This window comes from Pleurodeles waltl, chromosome 6, assembly GCF_031143425.1.
Source record: "Pleurodeles waltl isolate 20211129_DDA chromosome 6, aPleWal1.hap1.20221129, whole genome shotgun sequence".
NCBI lineage: Eukaryota > Metazoa > Chordata > Amphibia > Caudata > Salamandridae > Pleurodeles > Pleurodeles waltl.
The window spans coordinates 271,069,637-271,097,162 of NC_090445.1; the positions used below are offsets into that span (position 1 = coordinate 271,069,637).

At 41.6% G+C, this 27,526-nt stretch overlaps 1 protein-coding gene across 2 annotated transcripts in view; it reads left to right on the plus strand.

The window, feature by feature from the left end:
* Positions 1-27,526, plus strand: part of ASIC2 (acid sensing ion channel subunit 2) — a 1,882,574-nt gene that overhangs the window by 1,716,121 nt on the left and 138,927 nt on the right. Inside the window, exons 7-8 of one of the 2 annotated variants that reach the window (XM_069238056.1) lie at positions 3,535-3,626; positions 22,539-23,562. In XM_069238056.1, the coding sequence (XP_069094157.1) occupies positions 3,535-3,626; positions 22,539-22,543 (97 nt within the window). In that variant the 3' untranslated portion in view covers positions 22,544-23,562. Of the gene's footprint in view, positions 1-3,534; positions 3,627-22,538; positions 23,563-27,526 lie in introns of those variants that run through there. The other variant, XM_069238055.1, reaches the window with a different exon arrangement.

Below are 27,526 nucleotides of genomic sequence, written 5' to 3' on the forward strand. Positions count from 1 at the left end.
AAGTGATGCATTATATACTCCACAAAGTAAACATAACACTGAGCTATGTAAAAATTAACTGTATTGCACGAAACATAATTAGACCAATCATTACATGTCAGTAATATCCTGCTGCCTTAGCAGTTGTCAGAATGTTACACATTAGTTACTCTGCAGAACCAGCAGTAGTCACATATAACACACAGGTTACTTATTATTCTGCAACATAAGTAGTAGTCAGGAATCACATTACTAAATAAAAGTACTTGTCATAGAAATATTATAAACGCCCATACCAGGAACATTATAAAACATAAGGCAAGTCAGAAAAACATATTAGCATGTTATGCCCATAAAAGGAATATTAGCATATATATATATATATATATATATATATATATATATATATATATAAATATATATATATATATATATATATATATATATGTATATGTATATATATAGGTATATATATGAACCATCATAAAAATAGGCAGATACACATATAAACCAGTAATATCCATTATGGAAAATATGAAATAGGTTTGTCCTCCAAAAGTGCCTGTCTTTCAAGATGAGACACCTCCAGTGTCACAAATGCTCTAAAAAAAGGGGGTCCCTGGCACTCCTCTGTGACAAAAGGGAGCCTTGCGATCATTTGGGGGAGGGGGGTGACACACAACCCTTCCGGTTTATAACAGGCCCCTCCTGGAGTCCGCAATCTCTGGGGCCCCTCCACGGGGCCTCCACTGGCCCTTCCACAAGGGGGGGGGGCACAACAATGCCCAGAAGAACAATAATGGGGAGCGGGAAGCCTCCGATGAGGCTTCCACCCCACTGACCCTTAAAGATATTCATGTTGGGCCCCTCCAGGGGCCCACGATCACTGGGGGAACCCTATTGTGTGCGGCCAGGGCACAGCCTTTACAAATGCAAGTGTGCCCTGCCTCTCCCTTCTGTCAGCCCAGGAAGACTAGTCAGCATGTAGATGCACCTCTGTGACCGCCTCCACGCTCCCTGTGTAACAGGCTGTCTGAAAAGTATGCACAAAGCCAAACTGTCACTCTGCCGAGACGTGGATTGGTGTAGAGCTGCAAAACACCTGAGTCATAAGCACAGAGAAATGCTCACTTTCTAGAAATGGCATTTCTGTAATAGTAATAAAAAATCCACTTACACCAGTAAGCAGCATTTCTCATCACCATTACGACCATACCAAACTTGCCTATGCTACCCCTCATAAATGAGACAATACACCCTACACATAAGGCAGGGCATTTCTAATGCAATCCTATGAGAAGGCAGTACTCACAGCAGTGAGATACCAAGTTAGGCTGTTTGTCACTACCAGGACAGGCCACGTAGCCTGGCACATGTCCTGCCTTCTGCATACATAGCACCCTGCCCATAGGTCTAGCTAGGGCCTACCTCAGGGGTGACTTACATGTAGTGAAATGGGACTTCTGAGCCTGGCAAGTAAATTTAGATGCCAGTTCCCTGTGACAGAAAACTGCACACACAGGCCCTGTGCTAGCAGGCCTGGAACAGGTTTGAAAGGCTACTTCAGTGGGTGGTACAAGCAGCTCTGCAGGCCCAGTAGTAGCATTTAATTTACAGGCCCTGAGTACAGAGATACCACTGTACAAGGGGCTCATAGGTAAATTGAATATGTCAATTAGGTATAAGCCAATCATACCAACTTTAGATGGGAGAGCACCTGCACTTTAGCAGTGATCAGCAGTGATAAAGTGCTCAGAGTCCTAGAGCCAACAGTGAGAGGTCAGACAAAATAGGAGGAAGGAGGCAAAAAGTCAGGGGATGAACCTGCCACAAGGGCCAGGTCCAACAGAGGAACACGCCTCCATGGATTATTTTTGTGCAGGAAGGTGTCTCTTCCTGCACAAAGACAATCCTGCATGCAACACAGGCACCCTTGCACCATGGTTCAAGGGTGCCTGTATTTGTGCTAGGCAGCTAATTGTGAGCCAGCAAAGGGGAAAGATCAGAAAAGAACCATATTATGTAAATACAGTGCATTGCTGCCCTTTCCCCTTGGCAGAAGGTCACTTGCTGCACTGCCCAGCGCCACTATCGTTGTAAATATGCCCCAAGGTGTCTTCCTTATTTCTGGTGAAAAGGCTTGTAACCCTACAAAATATATATGCCCATCATGCTCCTCAGTGCATAACGGCACTGCATCTTTCTCCAGAAATGATGACATTAGATATAGATTCATTGCATCTTCCATATTTCTGGCGAAAAGACCCATAACCATGCATTGGTCTAAAGATATACGCTTATCATGTAAGGGCTGGATGAGACACCTGTGGGGATGGCTCTTGGCTTAAGAATTAAGGCTGGTGAGGGTGAGAATAAATGACGAGGCACGGGAGGACATACTGACATTTAAATGTCGAGTAATGATAAGCATTCCGATTGACAACCAAATAGTGAAGTTTATTTGGAATGGTTTTACAGAAAATAGTGGCACTACCACCTGGAAAATATTAAATGCTGATAAGTGAGCATTGACCATCATATAGCTGATGCTTTACTCCGATATGTGATCGTGATTACCCAATTAGATATGTTGTTTTTCTTGCATAATATTGATAAAAATAAATTAACAAGTTATACAATAGACACTTCGAAACTGAACTTGCTTACAACCTCTTAACACTTAACACCCCCTCGCCAACAATAGAGGCCCTAAGCCAATCGTCAGGGCATCTTCTGGAAGTATGTTTTAGTATGTATGATAATGAAATAAATACAGTTAACGTCCTTAAGAAGTCATTTTTTTACACCTTGATTGCATTTAATATATGTCGATTTCTATATCACTACTGTGTTAGATAGAATATCCACGTTCATATCATATCATTGACATGATTTAAAAGTGCTCCTATCAGAAAAGTACACATGATTTGAAAATGCTCTTCCACATCTCTCATTAATTCAAAAATGTTGAGGCTTCCCTTGGCAAATCTAGCGAGCGCTGGGCCACCTACCTGGATCATAGTTCACCCTCGAGGACCCCTACTATACCTTCACTTAAATGCCACATCACTTAAACGCCACGTCTACCATTAGATTCCCCCAAACCCGTCACTTTCCCTGTATTCTTTACCCTTCTCATTGCTGTTAGTGAAAAGAACATGCTCACAATTTCCGACCTATACTCATACAGAGCGTTTGAACATCTTTTAGCTTGGCCAACTATAGTGGACATGTCCTTTCCCTTTTTCAACGCATCTCTGCAGAATGGCATTTCAAGATTCAGGGTGGCAAATCTTTCTCGAGAAACCCCTCTCTTGACCCTAAAGACCTCACAAACTACACTAACCTCTCTCCAACAAAACCTATCCACTCAGAACGTATGTTAATCCTTACACTGCTTACACCATGAGGTTCATCTGAGGTGTTTCAATCATATTATCAATGAGTTGTTTGTAACATGATGTGAAATTAAATGGAAAATACAAGAAAATAATTGCATTGCTGCATTCAATTGACATGTGACATATATAATTGGTGTGTGTTTATATCCCACAGAGAAAATGTATTGGTCCTGGATGTATTTTTCGAAGCACTTAATTATGAGACAGTCGAACAGAAGAAAGCATACGAAGTTGCGGGACTATTAGGTATGTCCAAATTTAATATGCTATTACTTTATAGTGACATCTACCATGGTTTTCTCTCAAAATCTATTGTAGTCTTGACTTTGGCTGACCTCACTTGTGAAATATTTATGCATATTCTAATGTGAAATTCCTCCATTGCTCGCTCTCTGCAGATACTTAGCAGGTGGGATTTGTTCCCACTCCTTGCGTTCCTCCTCAGAGCCCCCCTCATCCTGGAGCCCCTTACTGAAATCATCTCTCACTGGAATTGGAGCCAAATGGCACTTAAAAGTCATGCTAAATATAGTCTTGTGCCTTGAGGCAGCACAGACGATGTTGTTACATTTCTAATATAATATCACCCTGCTATCCAACTCTGCCAACATTGTTGATCTGTTGTTGTTTTCACATCCCTATATGCACAATACCGGGTCCCAAGAACCAGGTCTGAATGACCATAGAGGAGGGGTTGCTCATTTCCCTAGCCACTTCTCTGCAGCTCAGCACAGGGAAAAAAGGTTCTTCTGACTTAGTAGATGGAGAAGGGCACAGTGGGATTGTTTGCATATGGCACACTTTAACTGCTAAGAGGGTGGTGGGCTTACCCCTGTAAACTTCTTTCTATTGGTTGGGGGGTCAGGAGTCACTCCAATCCACAAACTAGTGCCAGACATAAATGTGAGCCACAACCCCTTCAGATCATTACTGGACCTGTGGAAGACAGTGGGATTCCACCTGCTGTTGAGACCTGTGAGGAAACCTGAAAGAATGGACACACTCCCAGTTGTACCCAGGACTAAGAATTCCAAGGTTCAGTTGGCTGACGTTGTGTTAAGCTAAAGGGATACAACAAGCTCCTAAAAGCCCTTTTCCTCAGGAGGGCAGCTGCCCAGTCCCACATGGATCTTCTGTAGACCCTGCTTCTAACCTCTGTTGGAGTGAGTCTTGACCCCACAAGGGCCTGAAGTTCTGGAACTCCTCATAACATACTGAAAAACCTGGGACTTAGAAATCCTTTGACTCCATAGACTTCCAGAGCACTGAGACAAACCTGCAAAGTCAATCTGACAGAGATGTGTTGAAGGGCAGTTCAGAAGCAGGGTAAGTAAGTGGGAAGGGATTCAGAAGGAGGAGGAGGGAAGGGAATGAGGGGAAGGCTAAGAGGGTTGGACAGGTCACGGATGGAAATGGTGGAAAGTGAAGGTGTGGGAGGAAGAGAGTGAGGAGCAGATTGGGAGTGGGAAAAGGTTGAAAGGTGGAGGGTACGAGTGAGGAGAAACAGAGAGGGTGGAACGGAGTGGGTAAAGGGAAGAATTAGGAAAGAGAAGCAGAAGAGCAGTGGGGATGAGGTAACAGCAGTTTAGTGCAAGGAGAACTCTACAGAAGACTCTGAAAAAGGGAGTTTTAGAAGCAACTTGTCTCTGCTACTGGCTATGTCGTGCTACTAAATATCTTGAGTAGGTTGGGCAGGCAAGGTGTAGGTCTTGTGTGTGCTTCTCTGTTGGCATACATCTCAGCTTAAATTTTATTCTGGAGTGTAGCTCTGTTAGGATTGGAAAGATGCAGTCACATTTCTCTGACAAGGATGGGCGAGTGTCTGTCACATGTAAGTCAGCTCTTAGAGACAAAAGGGTAGTTTGGGGAGCTGGGGTCTATGCCAGGACAGTCTTACCAGTGTCCAGATGTGAAAGAATTAGAGCATGGGCTGCAATTATTAGGAGAGCAGGTTGCAAGAATAGCTCTTTTTTCAGAACTTGGAGGTTAAATTGTACCAATTTATTTTGTTTATGTGAGGTATCGTAGAGAGGTCTCTGTGTGATTCCATGGGATGAGACTACTGGTGAAAGAGAGGGAGAACATTTAAAAATGTTTAAATCCCCCAGCAGGGCATATCAGGTCTGAAGGATTTTTTCAGTTTAGGAAAGAATAAGATTAATTCAGTGTTTTTTGGATTGAGAGTGAGGGAATTTGTCATCCAGTGTTGAATGTTCAGAAGTATTGTTTGAAGGGTGAGGATGTCTGTTGTTGTGCTGTGGTTGTTGTGTTGCATTCTCTTTTAATTTTATTATTGTATTGATCCAAGCTATGTTTTAATTATGTTATACTGCATTGTGTATGTGTATTTTATTATGTTAGATTCAGTTGTCTACTCTAGATATGTCAACAAATGTGCATGCCTTTGTAGTCTTAGTGACAAACAGTAATGTACAACTGTTTAATATGGTAAAACAGCACTGCTCCAGCTCTTCCCATATTTAAGATACCTTTCAGTCCAAAACTGTGGGCGAGAAAGTGTCTTTAATTATCGCTTGTGGTGCTCACGCTGTTATACTGCCTCATTATAAAAAAAGAAGCTAGATGTGAAGCATAAATAATTTTGAAGACCAGAAAAAATTGCGGCTTTGTTTGTCTTACTCTACATTTGATACCGCACCCATGCATCAGTCGTGAAGGTTACTGACACTTAACATGTTAAGGCTGATGAACTTAAAGAAAAAAATAATTCCTCTTTATGAAAGATATACTTATAGTGAACATGTTGGAACAATCCCTATGAGTGCGGCCATTCCCAATGGGGTTGCAAATTGCGAGCTACCTTATGAATATTAATGAAGTAGGTCATTTGCAATCCAATTGGGAATCGCTAAATGTGTCTGGGACACATTTGTATACTTCATTTTGTGAGTCTCTCATTGCAATTTGCAATGACTCGCAGTAAGAGACTCGGTAAGTGAAACGTCATACATCTGGCCCTTCATGGGTACCTTTCATCACATCCTGCATTTTCCTCTGATTGTGAAAAGATCTGCTGCTCTTTCACTGATGAAGTATTGGCAAGAACAGTAACCCCCAACTACACAAAGAATTGCATCTCAAGGTATTTAATCACAGCAAAAGAAGTACTCGGTGAAGCACCTGACAGTGATTTTGAGCGGTTTTTCTGAGAATTCAGTTTATGCGGCAATTTCATGGGTATAGTCGACGCTTAAATATTTCGGGCATGCCAAACATCCTGAAGCATCCTGTCAATGTTGAGTCAACCCTATAATGAAGCCAAACACCCTGCAATCTATGGGTTGAAGCCACACACAAATGTGTGCCACTGCATACTGTGACACTCTCCAATCTACACCATCAAGCAGCTGTGACACAGCATGCTGGTTGCATGTCAATACACACTCAACAACTCAGGACACCAAGAGTAAGACAGAAACAGATGCTGATGGAGAATAGATCAATGAAGCCATAATGCTGATTTTGAATATTTATACAAACTTTGTATCACATTACAATGGAGTAGCTATGAAAACCATTGGTAGCTGGAAACTACTGGTAACATTTTAGGAGTTCATGACTATCTCTTTATTCTCTTAATGAGTCATACTATTTTTTGCAATGATTTAAAACAAATGTTTACACTGTGGCATTATCTGGGCAATTGTGGGACAAGTTTGACTTCCTATTGATCATCTAAATTCCTTTAGCCAGTATAGCTTCCCTCCTCCTTTTTTAAGATCCCTTGTTGATCCTCTTATGGAGTAGAGCATGTAGTATGGTGTATTTATGGCCTACGTGGAGTACTAGAAAGGGAATAATGCAGACCACACACAAAATTGATACTTAATCTGATACTTAATCTGATTATGTTGGTATGCTAGAATGATTAATACTTAGTGAAAGGTTCATATTATGTTCATGTCAGAAGCGGAATGACAAATCAATTGAACCATACGTAGCCTGGTTAGATCAATAGTGGCACCCTGTGACTTTGAGCATTTAAGCTATGATCAGGCTTTAAGGGACCAGGGGCCAGATGTAGGAAAAAATCAAATTGCGACTTGCAATTTGCGAGTCTGTGCGACTCGCAAATTGCAAGTCGCAATTTGACATGCAGAAAGGTGTCTCAGACACCTTCTGCAACTCGCAATGGGGTCGCAAAGACCCACCTCATAAATATTTATGAGGTGGGTCGCAGTTTGCGACCCCATTGCGAGTATAGGCACTCGCTAACATGGAGGCCTGCTGACGTCAGCAGGCCTCCATGTTAGCGACCTGCCTTTTAAATAAAGGTTTTTTTTTTTTTTGAAGTGCAGCCCGTTTTCCTCACAGGAAAACGAGCTGCATTTCAAAAAATTCCGAAACCTTTAGTTTCGGAATTTTCAGGGCAGGGAGTGGTCCCTTGGACCACTCCCTGCCCTGAAAAAATAATATGGGGTCCATTCGCGAATGGGTTACCATCCACTTCAAGTGGATGGTAACTGCGACTCCATTTGCGACCGCATACGCGGTCGCAAATGGAATTGCATACCATTGCGAATCGCAAATAGGAAGGGAACACCCCTTCCTATTTGCGATTCGGAAATGCATTTTGCGAGTCGGTCCCGACTCGCAAAATGCATTTCTGCATAGGAATCACGCATTTGCGAGTCGCAAACGGCAAATTTTGCCGTTTGCGACTCGCAAAGTGCTTCCTACATCTGGCCCTAGATACTTATGAAAACAAAAACTGAAAATATTCAAGAAAGATTGTGGGAGGGATTAAATCTGACTTTGCCATCTATCATAAATATTGGAGAGAGTTTTGAGAAAGAGAAGAGGTTTTCAGAAGAAAATAGGCAACAACTGGCTGAACATTTATAATCTTAGGAATTAAACTCTACCGGTAAAGAGGCAGGTGGAAAGGAATCTTATTGAACGTAATAATACTTTACATTGTTACATTTGTAGTAGTTTTATCTATTTAAGTAATTAAAGAGGATGTCTGTCTCCTGACAAGACTTGGAACTGAAGTATATATGTAAACGTTCATGGGTTAACCTAGGAGAAAAAGAGGTATCCAATAGCGTTGGCATACATCCCAATATAATCCTTAGTGTGGGCATAAGAAGCAAATGTAAGTGTCTCCCAAGGATGTTCATTCAAATTGATGGAAGAGAAGTTATGTTAATGGTAAACCCCTGTGCATGGGCCATAATATTTCGAAATTTACAAATTTGTGAACCACAAACAACAGTCCTGAAAAAAGGCTCAACGTTTCTGTGGGGTAAGGAGGAGAACATAAAATAGTGCAAGCAGCTTGACTTAAGTTCCAAAAAGTAGGCCACTAGTGCACTGCTTCAGAGGATTCTTGTAACACTGGATTAGGGGTGTGGAGGATTGCATTTTGGCATGTGGGTCAATCACACTATAAAAGGCAGTGAGACATGACCTAGTCAGCAAGAAAGAGCCATTGGTCTGCTGCAAAGAGAATGCACCTATAAGGTTCAAATTTCATTTTTAGAAATTGACCATAAACATCTAAAGTATTCTTACAGAGAGACATAAAGGACAGAAAAGCTATCTGCAAAACTTCAAGTGTACTCTTTTCGTGACATACTTTTCTGTGAAGACCAATGCACAGGTTGCCTTTTTTGTTATCTTTCTCTTCCTGTGGAAAACGTACAGTGATAGGTCTAAATGTGAAGTGACATACACAGTCCTTACTTAGGCAGAGTGTTTTGATGATGGAAGAGAGTCTTAGATGGTGCTTGAAAAGTGATGTCATAACATCTTAAGGGAGGTTGGTCCAATACACACCAACTCCAGTTGAGGTCACTTTACAAAGTTCAGAGGGACTTTGTAATTGAATATGGGACTCTAATGAGAGGAGACAAAACAGATCCTCTGTCTGGCTTGAGTAGATGGATTGTTGAAAAAAGTCATGCACAAAGAGGGGAGCCAAAGAGAGTACTACTAACTGCCACGCTTGGATAGCATGTTAGATAAATGAGTTCTTGAGTGTAATTTGTGCGGGATGAGTTATGTCTATTTATCCCTGTATTCTGATTTCTCAGCTAGTTGGTTTGTCAGAGGGACCTTGGCACAAGTTAGGTGCAGACCTAATTAGCCTATTTATTTTTAATTTTCCCAGAAAACTAATTAACACAGTTATGGCCATTGATTATGTTTCAAAATGGCCCAAACTGAAAGTAATGAAAAACATCACCTCTGATTCTGTCATCACATTTTTGGAATAGATATTTTTCAGAGAGGGTTTACTTGAATATTTCATCACAGGCAATAATCCAATGTATTAGCAAGTAGATGGAAGAATAAACAGCTTTGCATCATGCATAAAATAATACTACCCGGAGGCTAATGGACAGGTTGAACAATTCAAAAGGGCCATAGGATAGTCATTGTGTTGGAGACAAGCTTTATATGCTCTCTTTTCTCATGCATAAATACACCAAATTCGGTTATTGGCTGCTTAGAGGCCACAAGCAAGGTTCTTGTTGGAATATATTGTGGATGAGATTTACTGTTTTCGTGGATGTTATCAGCAAAGTCAGGAGCTTGAAAGATAGAATGTATGATTGCATGAAAAGAAGGAGAAGAAAAACTGCTTGTAAATAAGTTTCTGTAGGAAAATATGAGCTATCAAATTGCCTGTAAAATTGGAAAGAGGGGATGCATTTAGGTCAGACTCCAAGGAGATTATGGAAGTACTCATTGGTGCCATATAACCTGTGGATGGTTCTGTATGTAATCCTGGGAGAACTGTGTTGTGTGATGTCAACAAATCATGTAGGAGCAGCTCTAAACCCATCTGGAGTAAAGTTTCATTGTTTGAGGATAATGTTTTTTTGTCATGTGCTGCTTGAGGTCGATGTACTGGTTGAGAATTTGACCAACACAGTGGTGAGTAATCTTGATATTACTAAAAATGCTACAGAAGATACCTAGAGATTTGTAAGTCCTACTATGGTGCAGGGAAACACTGAACACAGCTTTCACTCTAGAGATTATCTAAGAAATTCAAGGATTTTGTCACTCCCAGATGTTTCTTGCTTATTTTGTATGCACAATGTGGACATGTATTTTATTGTACTTCTGTTGTTGTGTTTGCCTGTATCATTTTCAGAAAAGAGAAGGCATGTGGCATGTTTTTGTGCATGTGTGTTTTAATATGCATTCACTATGTATGCATGGTTTTGATTGATGAGAGCTGGAATGGTGAATGTTTAATATGAAGTGTGAGGTGGTCATTGGTTTGAATGAGTGAAGAGACTGCTCATCTCAATGGCATCAGTGTGTTGTTCCTGTTACATGTTCTTGTGAATAAACTTTACAATGACCTCTTATTGTGTCCAGTGTTTTCTACTGATGGTCAACAGAGCATCCACACTCTTACTTACAATCTGGGATGCTAAGATGCTTTGGAAGAAGTGCCTGACTGTGAGAAATTGGGTTACTGTTTGAGGGTGGTGAAACCTTACTCAGGCAGCAACCACAATCCTTGTCTGGGTGAGGCACAATCTTACCCAAGATTAGCCTGTTCTCTAGCCTCTGGTAGCTTGGCATAAAGCAGTCAGGCTTAACTTGGAGGCAATGTATAAAGTATGTGTGCAACACTTCAAACAGTAATAAATTGAAAACACAACAAATGCAAAAAATCCCACATCAATTTAAAAAAATAGAGCAGAATTTAATAAATAAACAAAGACCAAAATAAAAACAAATTCAATTAGTAGAACTGGTTATATGAAGTTTTAGTGATTTTAGTGATTTTCAATGAAATAGCGCCAAAAACCCCAAAGTGTCACTTGTGGCGATCATGTGAGAGAAAGTCACAAGTTCAGGCCAACTGTGATGAAGTGTGGGTGGAATTCAGAGACCTAGTTAGTCCCATTGAGAAGTTACCTTTTCAGTCTAGAGCAAAAAGTCCTGTTTGCAGAGGAGGGGGCCACGAGGAACAGGGAAGCATCGCAGACGGTCGGGCCAGAGCTTCACCAGAGCAGTGATGCTGTAGAAGGAAGGGGTGGATTGATGTAAATTCAGATTGGAGGGCAGTGCGTGTGACAAGATTTTGTCAGCAACCGGACGGTTAGCAGCCCAAATACTTCAGTTCAGCTCCACTGAGGTCACACCAAGGGTCCAGAACCTGAGGGGCACCAGATGGGGGCAGATGCCTAACCCAGTTGAATCTGGCTACACATCTGAGAATTTTGATTGAATGTGGGACCATTACAATTAGTGGATAACCCACAACTATTCATTCACTTTGCTGAATGCTGAGGCTTACCATTACAACCGCTTTGAGACAACCAGGTAAAGTTGAGGCTACAGGAGCAAGGGTCATTGGGAAATACCTGATAGGGTTCTTACTCTCTCCTTTGGCCTGTGTTAACACAGATAAAGCACACCCATCTCACTCATGACTAAAGAGTACAAATTCCTTGGTGTAGTCTGGCATTCCAAGAGCATGTGCATTGCAAAGTAGATTTTTGAGCTCCTAGAAGCTCCTACAAGGCTTCCATGCTTTAATCATCCTTTGTCACTGGGTCATTGACATCAATGTTCTTCAGCCTCAGCAAAGGCTTCACCACAAAAGAAAAAATTGGTATCAACTGTTAGCAGTAGCCAACTATGCCCAGGAACATGCATACTTCTATCTGTGTGGTCGGGAACTTCATATAAATTTAAAGGACTGTTTCAATGCATTCATGGGACACTCACCTGTGTTCCTTCTCAGTCTGATGTCCCAAGTATATGACCTCCTTCTAACAGTACAGTAGCTTCTCATGGGAGACCTTATGCCCGTTCTTAGCCAAGTGGTTGATCAGAGGAACAGTGGCTTGCCTACAAACTTTCCTTCTCTAATGCAATGATGTACTGGATCAGGTTTGAGCTACGTGTTAGTTGGAGAGTTTCTTGGTTCTTTTTATGTATCTGACTGAAATAGGATGAGATCCCTGTGTACCCTTGAGGAATACAACATCACACAAGAGACTTCTTTTGGAACTGAAAAGTGAAGGGAAACCGAGAAGAAAACCTGGCAAAGGTCAATGACTATGAACCATTCAGCTTCTGGGGAAATTTGGAACAGGATCACAGTAGGGTTTGGTACCACAGGAAAGCATGGAATGACAGTTTGGTAAATTTTTCTGAGATACTGTACTACCCTGCACCATTAATTTGCTAATTGCAAGGCCATAAACAGAAAGTTACATGGACTCCCAATGACGTCTTTCAAAATGCCCTATTTTATCATATTCTCGATGAAAGGCGTTATCCCTATGACGGCTTCTGGTGTCAGCTTATAAGGACTCATTTATAGAAATGCCGTGTCAGGCCAAACAGTAATCTTTAGGACCGTGGCATCCTTAATCAAGCTCATTATTTTCCCAGTGAAATTCCATAAATCTTCTTTAACTGTATTTCTCAAATCGATAGGCAAATCTTCTTTGGTAATGACCGACTAAAACCTGACAACAGGTTCCAGGGCCCCTAATTTAAATTCTGCATACACTGCTTGTCTCTACAACCCTATTCCATCTGGCATACAGTAGAGTAGATTACGCACTTGAACTTGCCGAAGAAGTCTCTCCTCTATCACACGCAACAAACTGGTGCTGTTCTCTAATGCTTCCGATTTTTACTGGAACTGGAGCAGTGATCTGATTTACACACTGCTGATTTGTGATCCCTACAACCTGGACTTCTTTTCCCAAGACCGAAAGGTTTGGAACCTCATTCAAGAAGGAGTCGTCAACAACTTATGGGCCATTCTGATCCATTTCCAGAACAGCGCCAGGAAAGCACTCCTCCTTCCTCCTCATGCACTGTCATTGGGGCTGATCAAAGTCTGTGGATTTTTTTAACAGAATGGTCATCAGTGTGGTTTGAGGCATGAAAGGGTTATGGGGAATTCTGTGGCCCCTGAATCTGTAAAGTCCCGGAGGGGTTCGGTGGCATGCCTAACTTCCTGATCTTTGAAGTTTGCAAAGGGAGTCTGGGTGCTGGGGGAATTTCTTCTTGCAGTGTGAAGACCAGGCCTTGGGTATCGATAATTGCTTGATCAGGATTGTAGTAACATTCCCGCTTCAAATTCCCAACCTTGTTACAAACATGACAAGGGGTAACCTTCTTCAAAGTGCTTATACTGCTCCAGTCACACTACCACAAACTCTTCCCATTCCTGGTGTATTTCCTCCGAAAGTCATTGAGACGCCTAGCATTTTTATTCCTGTGCTGGGGTCAAAGTCAAACTCTTGACTGGTCAATTTAGGTCCCTTTTCTCTTCCACCCTGCACCCACTGGGTCTCCTCAGTGATGAACCTTTCTTTCAGTCACTTCCATACAGTCTCTAACATATTGCTGCAATATTTTGCATATTGCATAAACTCATCTATGATTTCATTCTGCGAGCAAATAACACATATGATAGCTAATTTCAGTTCACAGTCCTTGTGTGGAAGTGAAAAACCCTCCCATCTTATCCCAGACGGGGTTGTTTAGGCCACTATGCTCCTGTACATCTGAATTATCACTCAATAACACTCCTTGGCACTCCTTAAGTCACTAGACTCCAGACTCCACTCCACTAACTGCTGTTGTGCCGCGCCTCACACCACTGTAAGATCTTTCACCTGCACCCACTGCAGTTCTCCAGTAGCCACCCACCCACACCCCCTACACAAATGCTAACAATGCCCTCAACACCCACTGCAAACACACATTTTCCACCAGCACCAACAATACCTACATCCCCACCCTGCACCCTATACCACAGCAAATCCAGACATCAACACCCACTCTCATGTGTGCTTTTCAACACATGATCAACCAGCAAACACACAACCAAAATGTAGGGCCTGCTGAGTAGGGTTACACCCAACATCCTCTTCATCATAGAGGCTTGGCTAAACCCATCATCAGCACCTGCATTGCCACGGCAATCCCAGCTACTACAAAATCATGTGGCAGGACGAGAACTTGCTATCATCTAAGAATCCATCAAATGCACATCCAAAGAGAAAGCCACCCTACTCATGGAACATCTGTACTTAAAGCTGCAAATCTCTGAAAACCTCACCCTGAAGGGAACTCTCGTTTACAGATCTCCCGGAGCACGAGCCACCTTTACCAGCCTCATCCCCAACTTCAATGTTTCGCTCACCATCAACTCCAGAGCCTGCATTTTCCTCAGTGACCTCAACTTTCACCTGGAAGTCCAAAACAACCCCTGCTCCACAGCACTTCTTGAAAGCTTCAGCATCATCCAACTCACTCAGCTCATCTCAGAACCAACACACACCGCAGGACACACAATAACTTGCAGGACACACAATGGACCCCATCTTCACCACGTGCGACAGCATCAAATGCAACACCATCAAATCACTCACATGGACCACACACTCCATCATCCACTTCCAAATCAATACACCTCAAGCCACCACCTCAGAACCTATCACCAGGTACCAAGAAAAAAGCACTAGTGAACTACAATGAAGCTTCAACAGTTGCAAGGAGTTCTTCTCAATCATTAAGGATTTAATCTCACCTTCAGCCACTGTCAACAACATCGCTGACTCCCAACAACCTATCCAACTTCTTCCACAGCAAAATCGCAAACATCTATTGCAACTTCACACAACAACCCAACCTCAGAGAACTCATTGCTATCCTACCCATCACCACACATAACGGTCACCTGAAGAAACAGACAACTCTCATCAGAAAGAACACTTCAGCAATCATGTGACCAATCCAAACAGGTTGCCCCAATGGACCTGTGCCCTATCACATTTATAACTTGGGAACATCACCACCCTGGCTCACAGTCAACCTGAGTCAACTGAGCAACGTCTGACCAATCTCCCTTCTCCCCTCTTCAGCCAAAGTAATTGAGAAAGCCATTCACAAGCAACTCATAACCCATCTCAAACCTCACCATTTTCAAGACAACATCAATCACAATTCAGAAATTACCACAGCACAGAAACAGCACTTATCACGCATGCAACCAGCAACATTCTAATCATCCTGGACTGAGGAGAAACAGCCATCCACATCCTGCTCTACCTTTCTGCAGCCTTCGACACAGTGTACCACAACACCATTATAAGGATTACACAAGAATGGCATACAACTATCCTCTCTCAAATGGTTCTGTTCCTACCCTACAGGAAGAACCACCCTTCACATCAGAGACCAAGAAACTGATATGTAAAGTCCCACAAGGATCGCCCCTCAGCCCCACCCATTTCATCATATACATGACACAGCTCGCCAACATCATAAGATCATGAAAACATCACTGTCATCCCCTACATTGATGACATCCAACTCATCCTCTTCCTGATGGACAAGACAACCATCACCAGAACCAACCTCATCAACTGCATGACCATGGTGGTAGACTGGATGCGAACCAAGTGCCTGAAGCTCAGTTCTAACAAAACAGACCTACTGGTCTTTGGAAGAATACCTCCCCATGGGACTCCACTTGGTGGTCTTTGGAACTAGGACTAACACCCACAGCCCATGGAAGTAATCAAGGGATCTTCTTAGATGACAAGCTCAACATGACAGCATATGTGGACACAATGTGTACCTCCTGCTTTCATATCCTATGCATGCATGATATTAAAATAGTTGCACCAGAACACCAGACAGACCATAATGCAAAAACTCATCACCACCAGTCTGCACCATTGCAACACCCTCTATGCCAGAATCTCACAACAAGTCCTACAAAGGCTCCAGACCATCAAGAACACTGCTGCAAGACTCATACTCAACCTCCCACGCTGCACCCATACCACACCGCATTTCAGGAAGCATCACTGTCTCCCGATTCACAAGCCCAGTCAATTCAAATTTCTCACGTGCACACACAAAACCCTGCACAATATAGGGCCACAATAACTGAATGGCTGTATAAATTTCCACCTACCCATTATACACCTATGCTCTGACTCACTCTCATTCGCACACATTCCCTGCATCTGCAAAAGCAAAACTGGAAGTCACTCATTCTCCGTCATTGTACCCAATACATAGAACAACTACCCTTAGCACACCAGAGCCTCTTCCTCACTTCTTGAGTTCTATAGGATGCTGTAGACCTGGCTTTTCATATGAGCACCTTGGGGCCTACACACATACACACCTACCCAAGGCCTGGATACCCTCTCGCTGATACTGTGCTATACAAATGAATATACCATAACATAACATAACATAACATAACAAAACAGAAAACTATGGTGACATCCTGAGAGGCGCTCGGAAGAGTCTGACTCAGGGACATGTTAATGACAGTCACAATAGGGAAAGCATTCAGAGTGACTGGTGAAATACATGTGGCTATGGGTGGCGAGGTCTGTCCAGGGGGTGTAAAACTAGTCTCTGAGTAACTTGGGGTTGCACTTGCTTCCAGGGCAGCCACCAGGTTTGTGCCATGTCTATCCGCTTGTGCTGAAGCGCTTGGTACTGTTACTGCATTGTATGTGGGCGGTCTTAAGCTAAGGAGATAGTCTATGAAAGCATCTTATTCCTCCCTCTCTACTTGTGCCTCATCCTTGAAATTTTTCTTGCTAGGGTTTTTCTTTTCAATCTCCTTGTCCCCTATTATGGGTGAGCTCCAATTTATATCAGTCACTTCCTCCCGCCATTTCTTTTGCTTGTTATCTTCCTGTACATTTAACTACAAATAAACCTATGATGGATTTGTAATGCAAACTTCTTTCTCTTTTTTCAATCACAACTTGTTTCCAAATATTTAGGGCCTCAAACTGTGTGGGTCTAGGCTGAGGTTTCATGTCATACATTCTTCGCCTTAAATTTTAAACTCTGGGAATGTAAAAGGTTCTGCTCAATGGGAATCATTTGTGCCATTCGTTAAGCCACATGCACATGTGCAACCCCTTCTCTGTCAGCATTCCTCTGACAGGAGTACATTCTGGTGTGAATTTCTCTTCCTTATTTGCTTCTACCACCTTTTTTTAAGAGTGTGTTTCCCATTCTGACAGTGGTTTTACTCACTCCTGTCCCAGCTCTCAGACTCTTTCTGTACGATTGTATTTATAATCTGCCTACCAAAAGCAGTGCATCACAGTGAAAGGTCACCCTAAGGCAGGGCGGCTTCAGCATTTTCCAAGCAATCCCATACAGCACCAAAGGATGTAAACACCTGAACTCCTTTCACCACAGTTTACATTCTGTCTGCTTTGTCTAATCAAGAATCAAAAACACTATTTACTTTAGCACACCAGAAGACTTGAAATGTGGGAGTTGTCGTACTAAGCGCATTCACTCCTGTTCACCAACGTAACTGCCACTGAGTTCTCTTACGGCACTCGCATGATGGAAATATAATATCCCTATCTTGGTGTGACTGATAGCACCTCACAGCACACCTTACCCTAGCAGACAGTTGAACAATTCAACAAAATCTACCTCTTCAACTTTAACAAATCAAAAATTGAATAAATTAATCAAGAACACATTAACTGCCATCTCCACAAGTACAAAAACGATATAGTATTTATAATCAAAATCCATCCACTGCTTTCTGACACAATATACCAACTTGCACTGCCTTAAGGCTCACTTCTCATTTACTTGTCACATGCACACAAGTCCCTTTTGATACTCACATCATCCTCTTAAGGGTTACCACTACCTCACACTCCGAAACCAGGATCAAGTTGGGGCATGGTCAATTTGAACCTTGGGGCAAAACTGGGTGAACTATGAATGTACACTAGTCGGTTCTACAGCCAAATGAGTTCATTTATTGCTGCTGGTATCCAGTTGGAACCATCAGCTCTGCTAAAAGATCTGTCGGCACGCAATCTGTATCTCCATGACTTACCCTATGCATGCCAGTGGATCGGACTAGGAGCAGTGTAGTCTGTATGTGGACTTTGGTGCTCCCCGATTGCACCCATCTCTATACCTCTTTATGGCTTGGCAATGTACTAGAACTGGGACATTCTAAGAATAACAGACACATGTCAAAGTTTCAAGGATTTATATAAGAAGATATTAGGCAAATACACGAAACAGCATTAATCAGGTTAACAGCAAAGTTCTGATCATAAGTAAAAGAACTAAGTAAAGTTCAAAACAAAATTCAGCATAGAATTGCCTTCCAGGAGTGGGAAAATGGTGGGGAAACATAATATATATATAGTTAGGCACACATTTTAAACTTACAAAACATAAGAAATTCACCTGATATAGTTATCTCAAGTAACTATAACTCATGCCCTAAGATAACTATAACTCACACCCCAGCCATTCACAGTTATTTTGTCAAAAAGTTAATTGCAAATATTAAATTGATATTATCAATGATGTTATCAAAGACGTCATCAGTGCTGTAATTTGTGGGATAATTAGCAGTGCATGGCGAGGACAAGAGTTGTAATTACCTTAGGGCACGAGTAACCTTTGGATTTTTCAGTGAATTTCTATGTTTTTTAAATGTAAAGTAATTTTAATTACTATATGTTTTTCAACCGCTGTCATGCACATCCTTTGGCCATGCACAGTGGATGTTGGCTGCAGGGCCTTGAAAAATGCAAGGATGCAAACACCTGCATCAAGGATTACAGATAACTTTTCAAGGTGGAAATGCAGAGAAAAAACAAATGCTTTGCCTTGATTGTGGAAGAAATTAGGATGATTAGTACTTTACAGAAGTTGAGTTTCAACTTCACCACCTGCTTTGTTTATATCTGTAAGCACTTCCCATTGAGGTTTGATTTCTGTGAAATGAGCATTGTGCCAGACTGAAACCTGCCTTGCGTATTTATCCAAAAAGAGCCCACAATTTTGTACAAAACACCTACCCAAATGGAATTATTTCTACTGGCTAATTAGTAAGTGCTACCTCACTGGTTAAATGTACAGTGTATCACTTACACTACAGCTGTGTAAAGAATGCCAAGGTAATGTCTCCAGTTACCTTATGTGTATTTAAGTTTGTCAATGTAATTGTTCCTATAGCCTTTTTATCAGATCATTTTCAAGGTGGGATTGCAAACACTCATGAACCCACTGAGAGACACACATAGACACTCTTGTACCCACTCACAGACCTACTCAGGCACCTTCACACACCCACTCACAGACCTACTCAGGCACTTACTCACCCATTCACAGAACCACTGAGACCCTCACGCATGCGCTCACACCCTGATACACCCTCTAATACCTATTCATACACCCAGAGAGACAGACCCTTCGGCAGTGCGTGGAGTGGGGTTGGGTGGGTATGGAGGTTGGCTGCAGGTCCTGCGACAAACACACTCCATGAACGGTCGAAGGTTGTGTGCGGTGCAAGGTTATGGGGGGGTTGGCCACAGGGCCTGGCCACAGGCCATGCGCGGCAGTGGTTGAATTAAGGTATAGTAATTAAAATTACTTTACATTTTAAAAAAACATAGAAATTCACTGAATAAACCAAAGGCTACACTCACTTTATAGTTCAGGGTCTACAATGCAGCTGTCTGAGTTGAGCTCTGGTTGCCCATTACATAACTCCACTAACAATCTTCAATACAAGGAAGACTCAGACTCAACTGGAATGCAATCCAAATTCTTTGTTTATTGAAACAAGTCCTCGCTCAACGCATTTAGGCCATAGCCTTGATTATTTATATATAACAAAACATGCACCTTCTCAGGAACACAAGGAACTCACACTCCAAAGCCTGATTTTATCTATATTACCATGAGGTGTTAAAGGATAGTATTTAGATTTGGGTTTAAATAGGTTGAGATCCACTCTATCAAATTACAAATTCATAGATTAGTAAATTCCTTTCTTAACCTGGACGAAGAACTGTTTGTTCAAATTGGTTGAGTCTCCACACGTTTTCTTTGTTATTATTCCATGTATATTACAATTATATGACCTAAGATCATGAGTTCTATCAGTTTCTACTGGCCACCCGTCATACCTCATGGTGTGTTTTCTTTCAGTTATAATTTAAATGTGTTACACCAATTGATGTAGATGCACCCCACTTAGATATGCATTTGTTGTGCAAGCCTTTTTTGTTTCATTCCAGCTGCTTTTAGGTCACTTGGACTTGTTTGTGTGTAATGATCACAGTGAGTGGTGAATTATACCATTATGTTGTTTGTTTTTAAGAGAAATGTACAAATCAACATATTGATGGTACATAAATAAAAAAATCAAGAATAGGAAAATTATGATGTTGAATTAATGCCACCACATTTGCAAAATCAATAGGATGAATTTTTATCTTCTATTGTGATCAGTTGTTTGTATCACAATGAGATAAGACAATAGTCTTTGTACTATATTCATGTATTTGGAGTTACTTGTGTGTTTAAAGGTGGTGGGGCCCATTTCTAGTAAGAGGCCATGAGGAAGATCTTGTTTAGATCGAAACACATTCCCATTAGAAGTTTGGATTACAACCAGGATATGGAGTGCAAGTCCATTGACATCTCAAATTACATCACTGATGACATCATCCATTTTGTGTAAAATTGTTAACATGAGTTAAAGTTAGGTACAATGGGATTGTATAAGTTAAATTATTAGTGTTACGCAGGTAGTGATCAGTAATTGGATTTGTAAAATTGAGAATGTGAGTGGGTGTGTGTGTGTGACCATTTGTGTTTGAGTGGTTGTGTAATAGCATGTGCAGTTGCATGATTGATTGCGTTAGTTACTTTTACTGAGTGAATGGATTATAGTGCTGCTGTGTGTGTAAGGAAGTCGAGGTGTGAGTAATTGTATATGTAAGTGAATGTTTTTCACAATATCTGTAGTGGTAAGACAATATCTAAGTGTTTGTATGTTTGGGTGAGTGGCTCTTTAAGTGAGTTAAGTGAGTTAGTGGCTGTGTCGGTATGTGTATGGGCAACATAGTGGGTGTGTGAGTTACTGTATGCATAAGTGAGTGCCTCAGTGAATGTATGGGTGGGTGTGTACTTGCTTAAGTGACTATATAGGAAAGTGTGAATATGTGTTGGTATGTATAAAAATGACTTAGTGTGAGTAACTGTATGGGTGAGTGAGTGGTTGTGTTATTTGTTGTAGAAGTGAGTGATTGGGTGCATAGCTAGTTGTATGGGTGAATAAGTTGTTGTGTGGCTTAATATATTCATGAGTAATTTGGTGTATGTGTACCTGCCTGAGTGGATTAGGGGATGAGTTAGTGGCTGTATACCGGAATAATTGTAGAATGTATTAGCTGTATAGGTAGGTGTGTGGCTATGAGAGTGCTTTTATGCATGTATAACCCACTATTACAGTAACTGCATGCACAATAAATGATTTTGATATTGGCTATACGAGTAAGTTAGTGCATGTGCGTGCGTTTTCAAATGAGTGTTTTGTGTGTCGTTTAATGTATGTGTGTGTCAGTAATTGTGTGATGGTGTGAGTGGGTGTATCAGAGGTTTGAGTGGACATGTGAGAGTCTGTAGGTGCATGATGTCATCAGTGATGTCATTTGAGATGTCATCAGTGATGTCATTAGTGATGACACTGACCATGTCATGAGTGATGTAATATGTGATATGATAAGCAGTGTATTGTGGGGGCGTAAGTTATATTTAGGGCTGCTATATATAAGTGGTGAATTTCTCTGTGAATAATTTCAGCACCTAACTACAGCGTTCCTGTACCCTTTGTTTTTGTCAGTGAATTTCTATGTTTTTTTAGTTCTATTTCTTAACTATAATGTCTCTGTCACTTCTGTTTTTTTTCAATACATTTCTAAGGTTTTTTAAGCAAAGAGGAAGACGGTCCGTTGAGCCCGGAGTACGGCAGGCTTTGTAGCCAGCAATATACATTATTTGTATTTTATATTGTAACTGGAAAAATGGAGTAGGTAGTTTTAATTTGTGGCAAAAGAAAGAAAAGTAATATATAGTAGGGGAAAGCAATTTGGAGGTATTTAAGAAACGGTTAAAACAGAGGAGTCTGTAAGGAATAAAAAAAGAGAATAATTATAGAGATAATATAGTAAGTAAAGAGAAAAAGTAAGAAGACAGTAGTAAGGATAAGGGCAAGAACTAAAACAGGAAAACAAGATACGGTACATAAAACAGTAAGAATGTATTATTAATATAGCTATATTTACTGTATTATTTTTTCCCAATTTTTTTTAGGATAAGTGGGTCCTTTGCGGTGCTAGAAAATGTGGACGTCGTACTCTATGGTTTTGGTTCTCATCATGTGATCGGGATGGTCCGTGGATCTGGATCTGTGGATCCCACTCATTTTTATAGGATTTTTTTAAAGTATATATGTGTTCGTTTTTCATATTGTAATCAGTGTGCACCTATATGTAACTACATATAAGTTACTCTATAGTTATTGTACTTATAAATATGTAATTTTACATTTTATCTGGAACCACAGATCCTTGAAGGGAACCGTGAATCCATCCAATGTGAAAAAGTAACCTTCCCATTTTGTTGGCTGCATTTGGACCACACCCTATAACTGTTTTAGCTACACACCAGAATACTCATTTCTAGTTTGAAGTCTGTGCATGTGGAGACAGAAGTGACATCTAGTGTGTCTGTGTGATTGGCTCTTTTGTGCTCTTTATTTTTTTTTTATTGTGAGTGCTTCTTCAGAGCAGGAACAGCAAAAACAATCCTCCCATGGAAAATGAGCAGGGGAAATTGCATGGGAAGGAGAGTAATATCTGGAAACACTTCACCATATCTCGAAAGGAGAAGAAGGTTACATTGAAGTTTGTCACCTGCAATATCTGTGGGAAACAATTATCTTGTGGAACATCAAAAAAGTATTCCCATGGAACCAGCTCTATGTGGAAAAATCTATGCACCATCCCTGAGAGAGTGTACACCAAGGTGGTGAGAGAGAGCAGCTGAAGAAGGTGCTTCTACTTCTAGTGCTCCCGAAGGACAGTCAGCAATAACTATTAGTGTGCCATCAGTAATCCAGGAATTGGGAGGTACAGTAACTTACTGTGGAAGCTGTCATGTTCTCCTTTCTGCAAAGGTGTTCTCTGTTCCACTTTTTTGCTACTATTTGCCAATTTTTACAAACTGAAGCACGTTGCTTCTTTGTTACTTGTTAAGTTCATTTCTTTTAGAGCTAGTATTTTCTCCAATAAAAAATCACAAAAATTAAAAAATATATTAAAAAACTGTTGAAGGATAAAAAAGGTTTTTGTTTGAATCATTTAATTCACTAAAAGAAGAGTGGTGCCTATATATTTTTTCCTTACAATTGGTTTTTAGGTGTATGCATCAATATATGCCTGTAGGTGTCAGTGTATGCATTAGTGTCTGCCTGGGTGTATCACTTTGTGCATGAATGCATGCGTGGGTGTGTCAGTGTATGCATAAGTGTTTATCTGGATGCGCATGCTTCAGTGTGTGCTTGGATGTATTAGTGTATACATCAGCGTGTGTCTGTGTCTGAGTGTGTGCATCGGTGTGTCCCTGAGTGTGTCAGTATGTATATTAGTGTTTGCCTGGGTGTGTCAGTGTGTGTATTGCTGTCTGCCTGGAAATATCAGTGTCTGGTTTAGTATGTGCCTGCTTGTATAGGTGTATAGATCAGTGTGTCCCTGGGTGTGTCATGGTATGTATTAGTGTCTGCCTTAGTGTAGATAAGTGTGTGTCTGGGTGTGTTACTGTCTGAATAAGTGTTTCCCTCGTTGTGTCAGTGTATGCATTAGTGTCTGCCTGGGTGTGTTACTGTATGCATCACTGTTTGCTTGGGTATGTTAGAGTATGTATTAGTGTCTGGTTGGGTGTGTTACTCTGAATGTCAATGTGCACTTGACTGTGTCAGTGTATGGATGAGTGCGTACTTGAATATGTTAATGTATGCATCAGTCTTTGTCTAGGTATGTGAGTGTATGCATCAATGTCTGTATGGGCATGTGAGCATATATGTCAGTGAGTGTCTGGGTGTCTCGGTTTATGGATATGTGAGTGCCTGGGTGTGTAAGTTTATATGTGAGTGTGTGTATGGATGAGTGTCTACTTCCCTATGTTAGTAAACACATAAGTGTTTGCCAGTGTATGTCAGTGTATGCATTAGTGTGTGTCTGGGTATGTCAGCAGAGATGACAGGTTGTGTGTGTGTGTGTGTGTCACTTTATGGATAGGAGTGTTCCTGGGTGTGTCAGTGTATGCTGGGTATGTTAGTCTGAATGTTAGTGTGTGCTTGGCTGTATTAGTGTATAGATGACTGAGTTTCTGGGTGTGTCAGGATACATATTAGTGTATGCTGGGTGTGTTAGTCTGCATGTTAGTGTGTGCTTGGCTGTATTATGTATAGATTACTGAGTTTCCTGGGTGTGTCACGATACATATTAGGGTTTGCCTGGGTATGTCAGTGTATACATCAGTGTATGTCTGGGTATGTCAGCACAGATGTCAGAATATGCATGAGTGTGTCAGTTTATGGATAAGTGTGTGCCTGGGTGTGTCAATGTTTGCCTATGTGTGTTACTGTCTGCATGAGTGTTTTCCTGGGTGTGTCATTGTATATGCATTAATGTCTGCCTGGGTGTGTTAGTCCATATGCTCGTGTGTGCTTGGCTGCATGCGTGTATGGATGAGTGTGGAACTGGCTGTGTTAGTATATGTATTTGCGTTTGTCTAGGTACTTCAGTGTATGTATCAGTGTGTGTCTCGGTATGTGACCATCGATGTCAGTGTGTGCATGAGTGTGTCCGTTTATAAATGTGTGTGTGCCTGGGTAGGTTAGTGTATGAATTATTCTTTGCCTGAGTATTTTAGTGTATGTATCAGTGTTTGTCTCGGTGTGTCAGTGTACTCATCAGTGGGCGCAAGGGTTTGTAAGACTGTATGTCAACGTGTGCTTGGGTGTAAGAGTGTATGGATGAAAAACGAATTTGGCAGTATTTCACTGTCAGGACATGTAAAACACATTAGTATATGTCCTTCCTTAAACATACACTGCGCCCTGCCCATGGGGCTACATAGGGCCTTCCTTAGGGGTGTCTTACATGTAAGAAAAGGGAAGGTTTAGGCCTGGCAAGTGGGTACACTTGCCAAGTCGAATTGGCAGTTAAAAACTGAACTCAAAGACACTGCAGTGGCAGGTCTGAGCCATGTCTACAGAGCTACTATTGTGGGTGGCACAGCAAGTGCTGCAGGCCCACTTAGTAACATTTGATTTATAGGACTTGGGCACCCCTAGTGCACTGTACTAGGGACTTACCAGTAAGTCAAATATTCCAGTCATGGAAATCCAATTACACATACATTTTACATATGAGCGCTTGCACTTTAGCACTGTATAGCAGTGGTAAAGTGCCCAGAGTAACAAAAACAGCAAAAACAGAGTCCAGCACACAGAAACAATCTGGGAAGTAGAGGCAAAACGATAGCGGAGACCACCCCAATGATGCCAAGTCTAACAGTATGCATTAGTGTGTGTCTGAGTGTGTTAGTCCGTTTGTTAGTATGTGCTTGGCTGTATGAGTGTTTGGATCAATGTGGACCTGGTTGTATTAGTACATTCATTAGTATTTGTCTGGGTATGTTAGTGCACGCATCAGTGTCTGCCTTGGTGTGTTAGTCTGCATGTCAGTGTGTGCTGGGGTGTATAAGTAAATGGATACGTATGTATCTGGCTATGTTAGTGTATACATCACTGTCTATCTGAATGTGTCCGTGTCTGGATTAATATGTACCTGCAAGTATCAGTGCATAAATCAGTGTGTCCCAGTGTGAGTCACTGTATGGCAATGTGTATGCGAGGGCCCGTTTTCATTAGGATGTATTCCTGTTGTAATATTATTAGTTATGTGTACAAACTATGTGTATGAATGATATATGAATGAACCAAGATAAAATTAGTTACCTACATTACTGCAAAATGTGTGTTGAAAGAGAGAAAAGAACATAAAAGTTAAAGTTTCACATTCGTAATTCATCTATTAAAATGTCTTAATCTGTAATAAAAAATATATTGTTAATAACAAAAAACAACAAACTTATTTCATTGTATAGCAATTATACATATTGTTTACGCATGTTATGTTCCCTTGTCCACTGTTTTCAGTTTCTATACCTTTGCATTATAAATGAAGTGTGTATAGATATTCATCACTGAACAGTGGGGGGAAAACGGTTATATGGACTGTAAAAGAGTACATAGCACATTATTTCAAATTAACATTACTATGAATCACACTCACTACAAATATTTACCAAACTATTTTATTTCTACTTCCTAAATAATATATTTTATATTATAGTTTTTTAATATAATTAATATGTATGAATCATAGTGGTAGGTGAAATCACATATAAAAACACAGCAAAGCAGCCAGGTCACATCTACCACCTGCCAGGCCAGATTCGACCGCCGGGATGACGGTAGACACATTCGACCCAGTGGTGGAAGCACGGACCAGCGGTGGGATTATGATCCCATTCCCACCACAGATTTCCTGGTGGGATACCCCGCCAGGTAATCCCTGGTGGAAAACATACGGGTGACAGGAATTCTCATTCCTCTCACCTGTATGTGACATACCAGGCCCCCCCTTGCCACTGGCCCCCCACCCTCCCAAGCCCCTAGAAAAGCCCCCACCCCTGAACCCCGAAAACCAACCCACCAACCCTCCTCCCCCAAATCTCCATGTAGGCCTCCCAGCTCCCACCTCACCATCTCCCACCCCCTACATACAGGTCCCTCCCAAACCCCAACCCCCCACATCCTAATGCACCCATACACCTACATGCACACAGGCATTCATACACTCAGGTACACATCCCCCCTTTATAAACACTCACGCACACCCCCATGGACTCACACACACACCCCTCCCCCACTTCCCTCTCAGAGAGCACTTACCTGTTCTGTGGTGCTGCTCCGGGAGGGAAAGGGCTCCTTGGTTGCGGCTCCGTCGGCATCGCAGCGTCTCCATACACCGCCATGCCTCATCATTATAGGTGTGGCGGGGTATGGACTGATGTAGAGGTGAGGGTGGAGCAGCATCCACGCCCGCCACCGACTGCCAGCATGGCGCATGGTGGGCCTCACCGTCATCAACGGCGGTGAGGCTCCATGCATCAGAATATGGTGGGATGCCTGCTGCAGCCACTTGTGGTCTTCTCTTGACCGTCAGCAT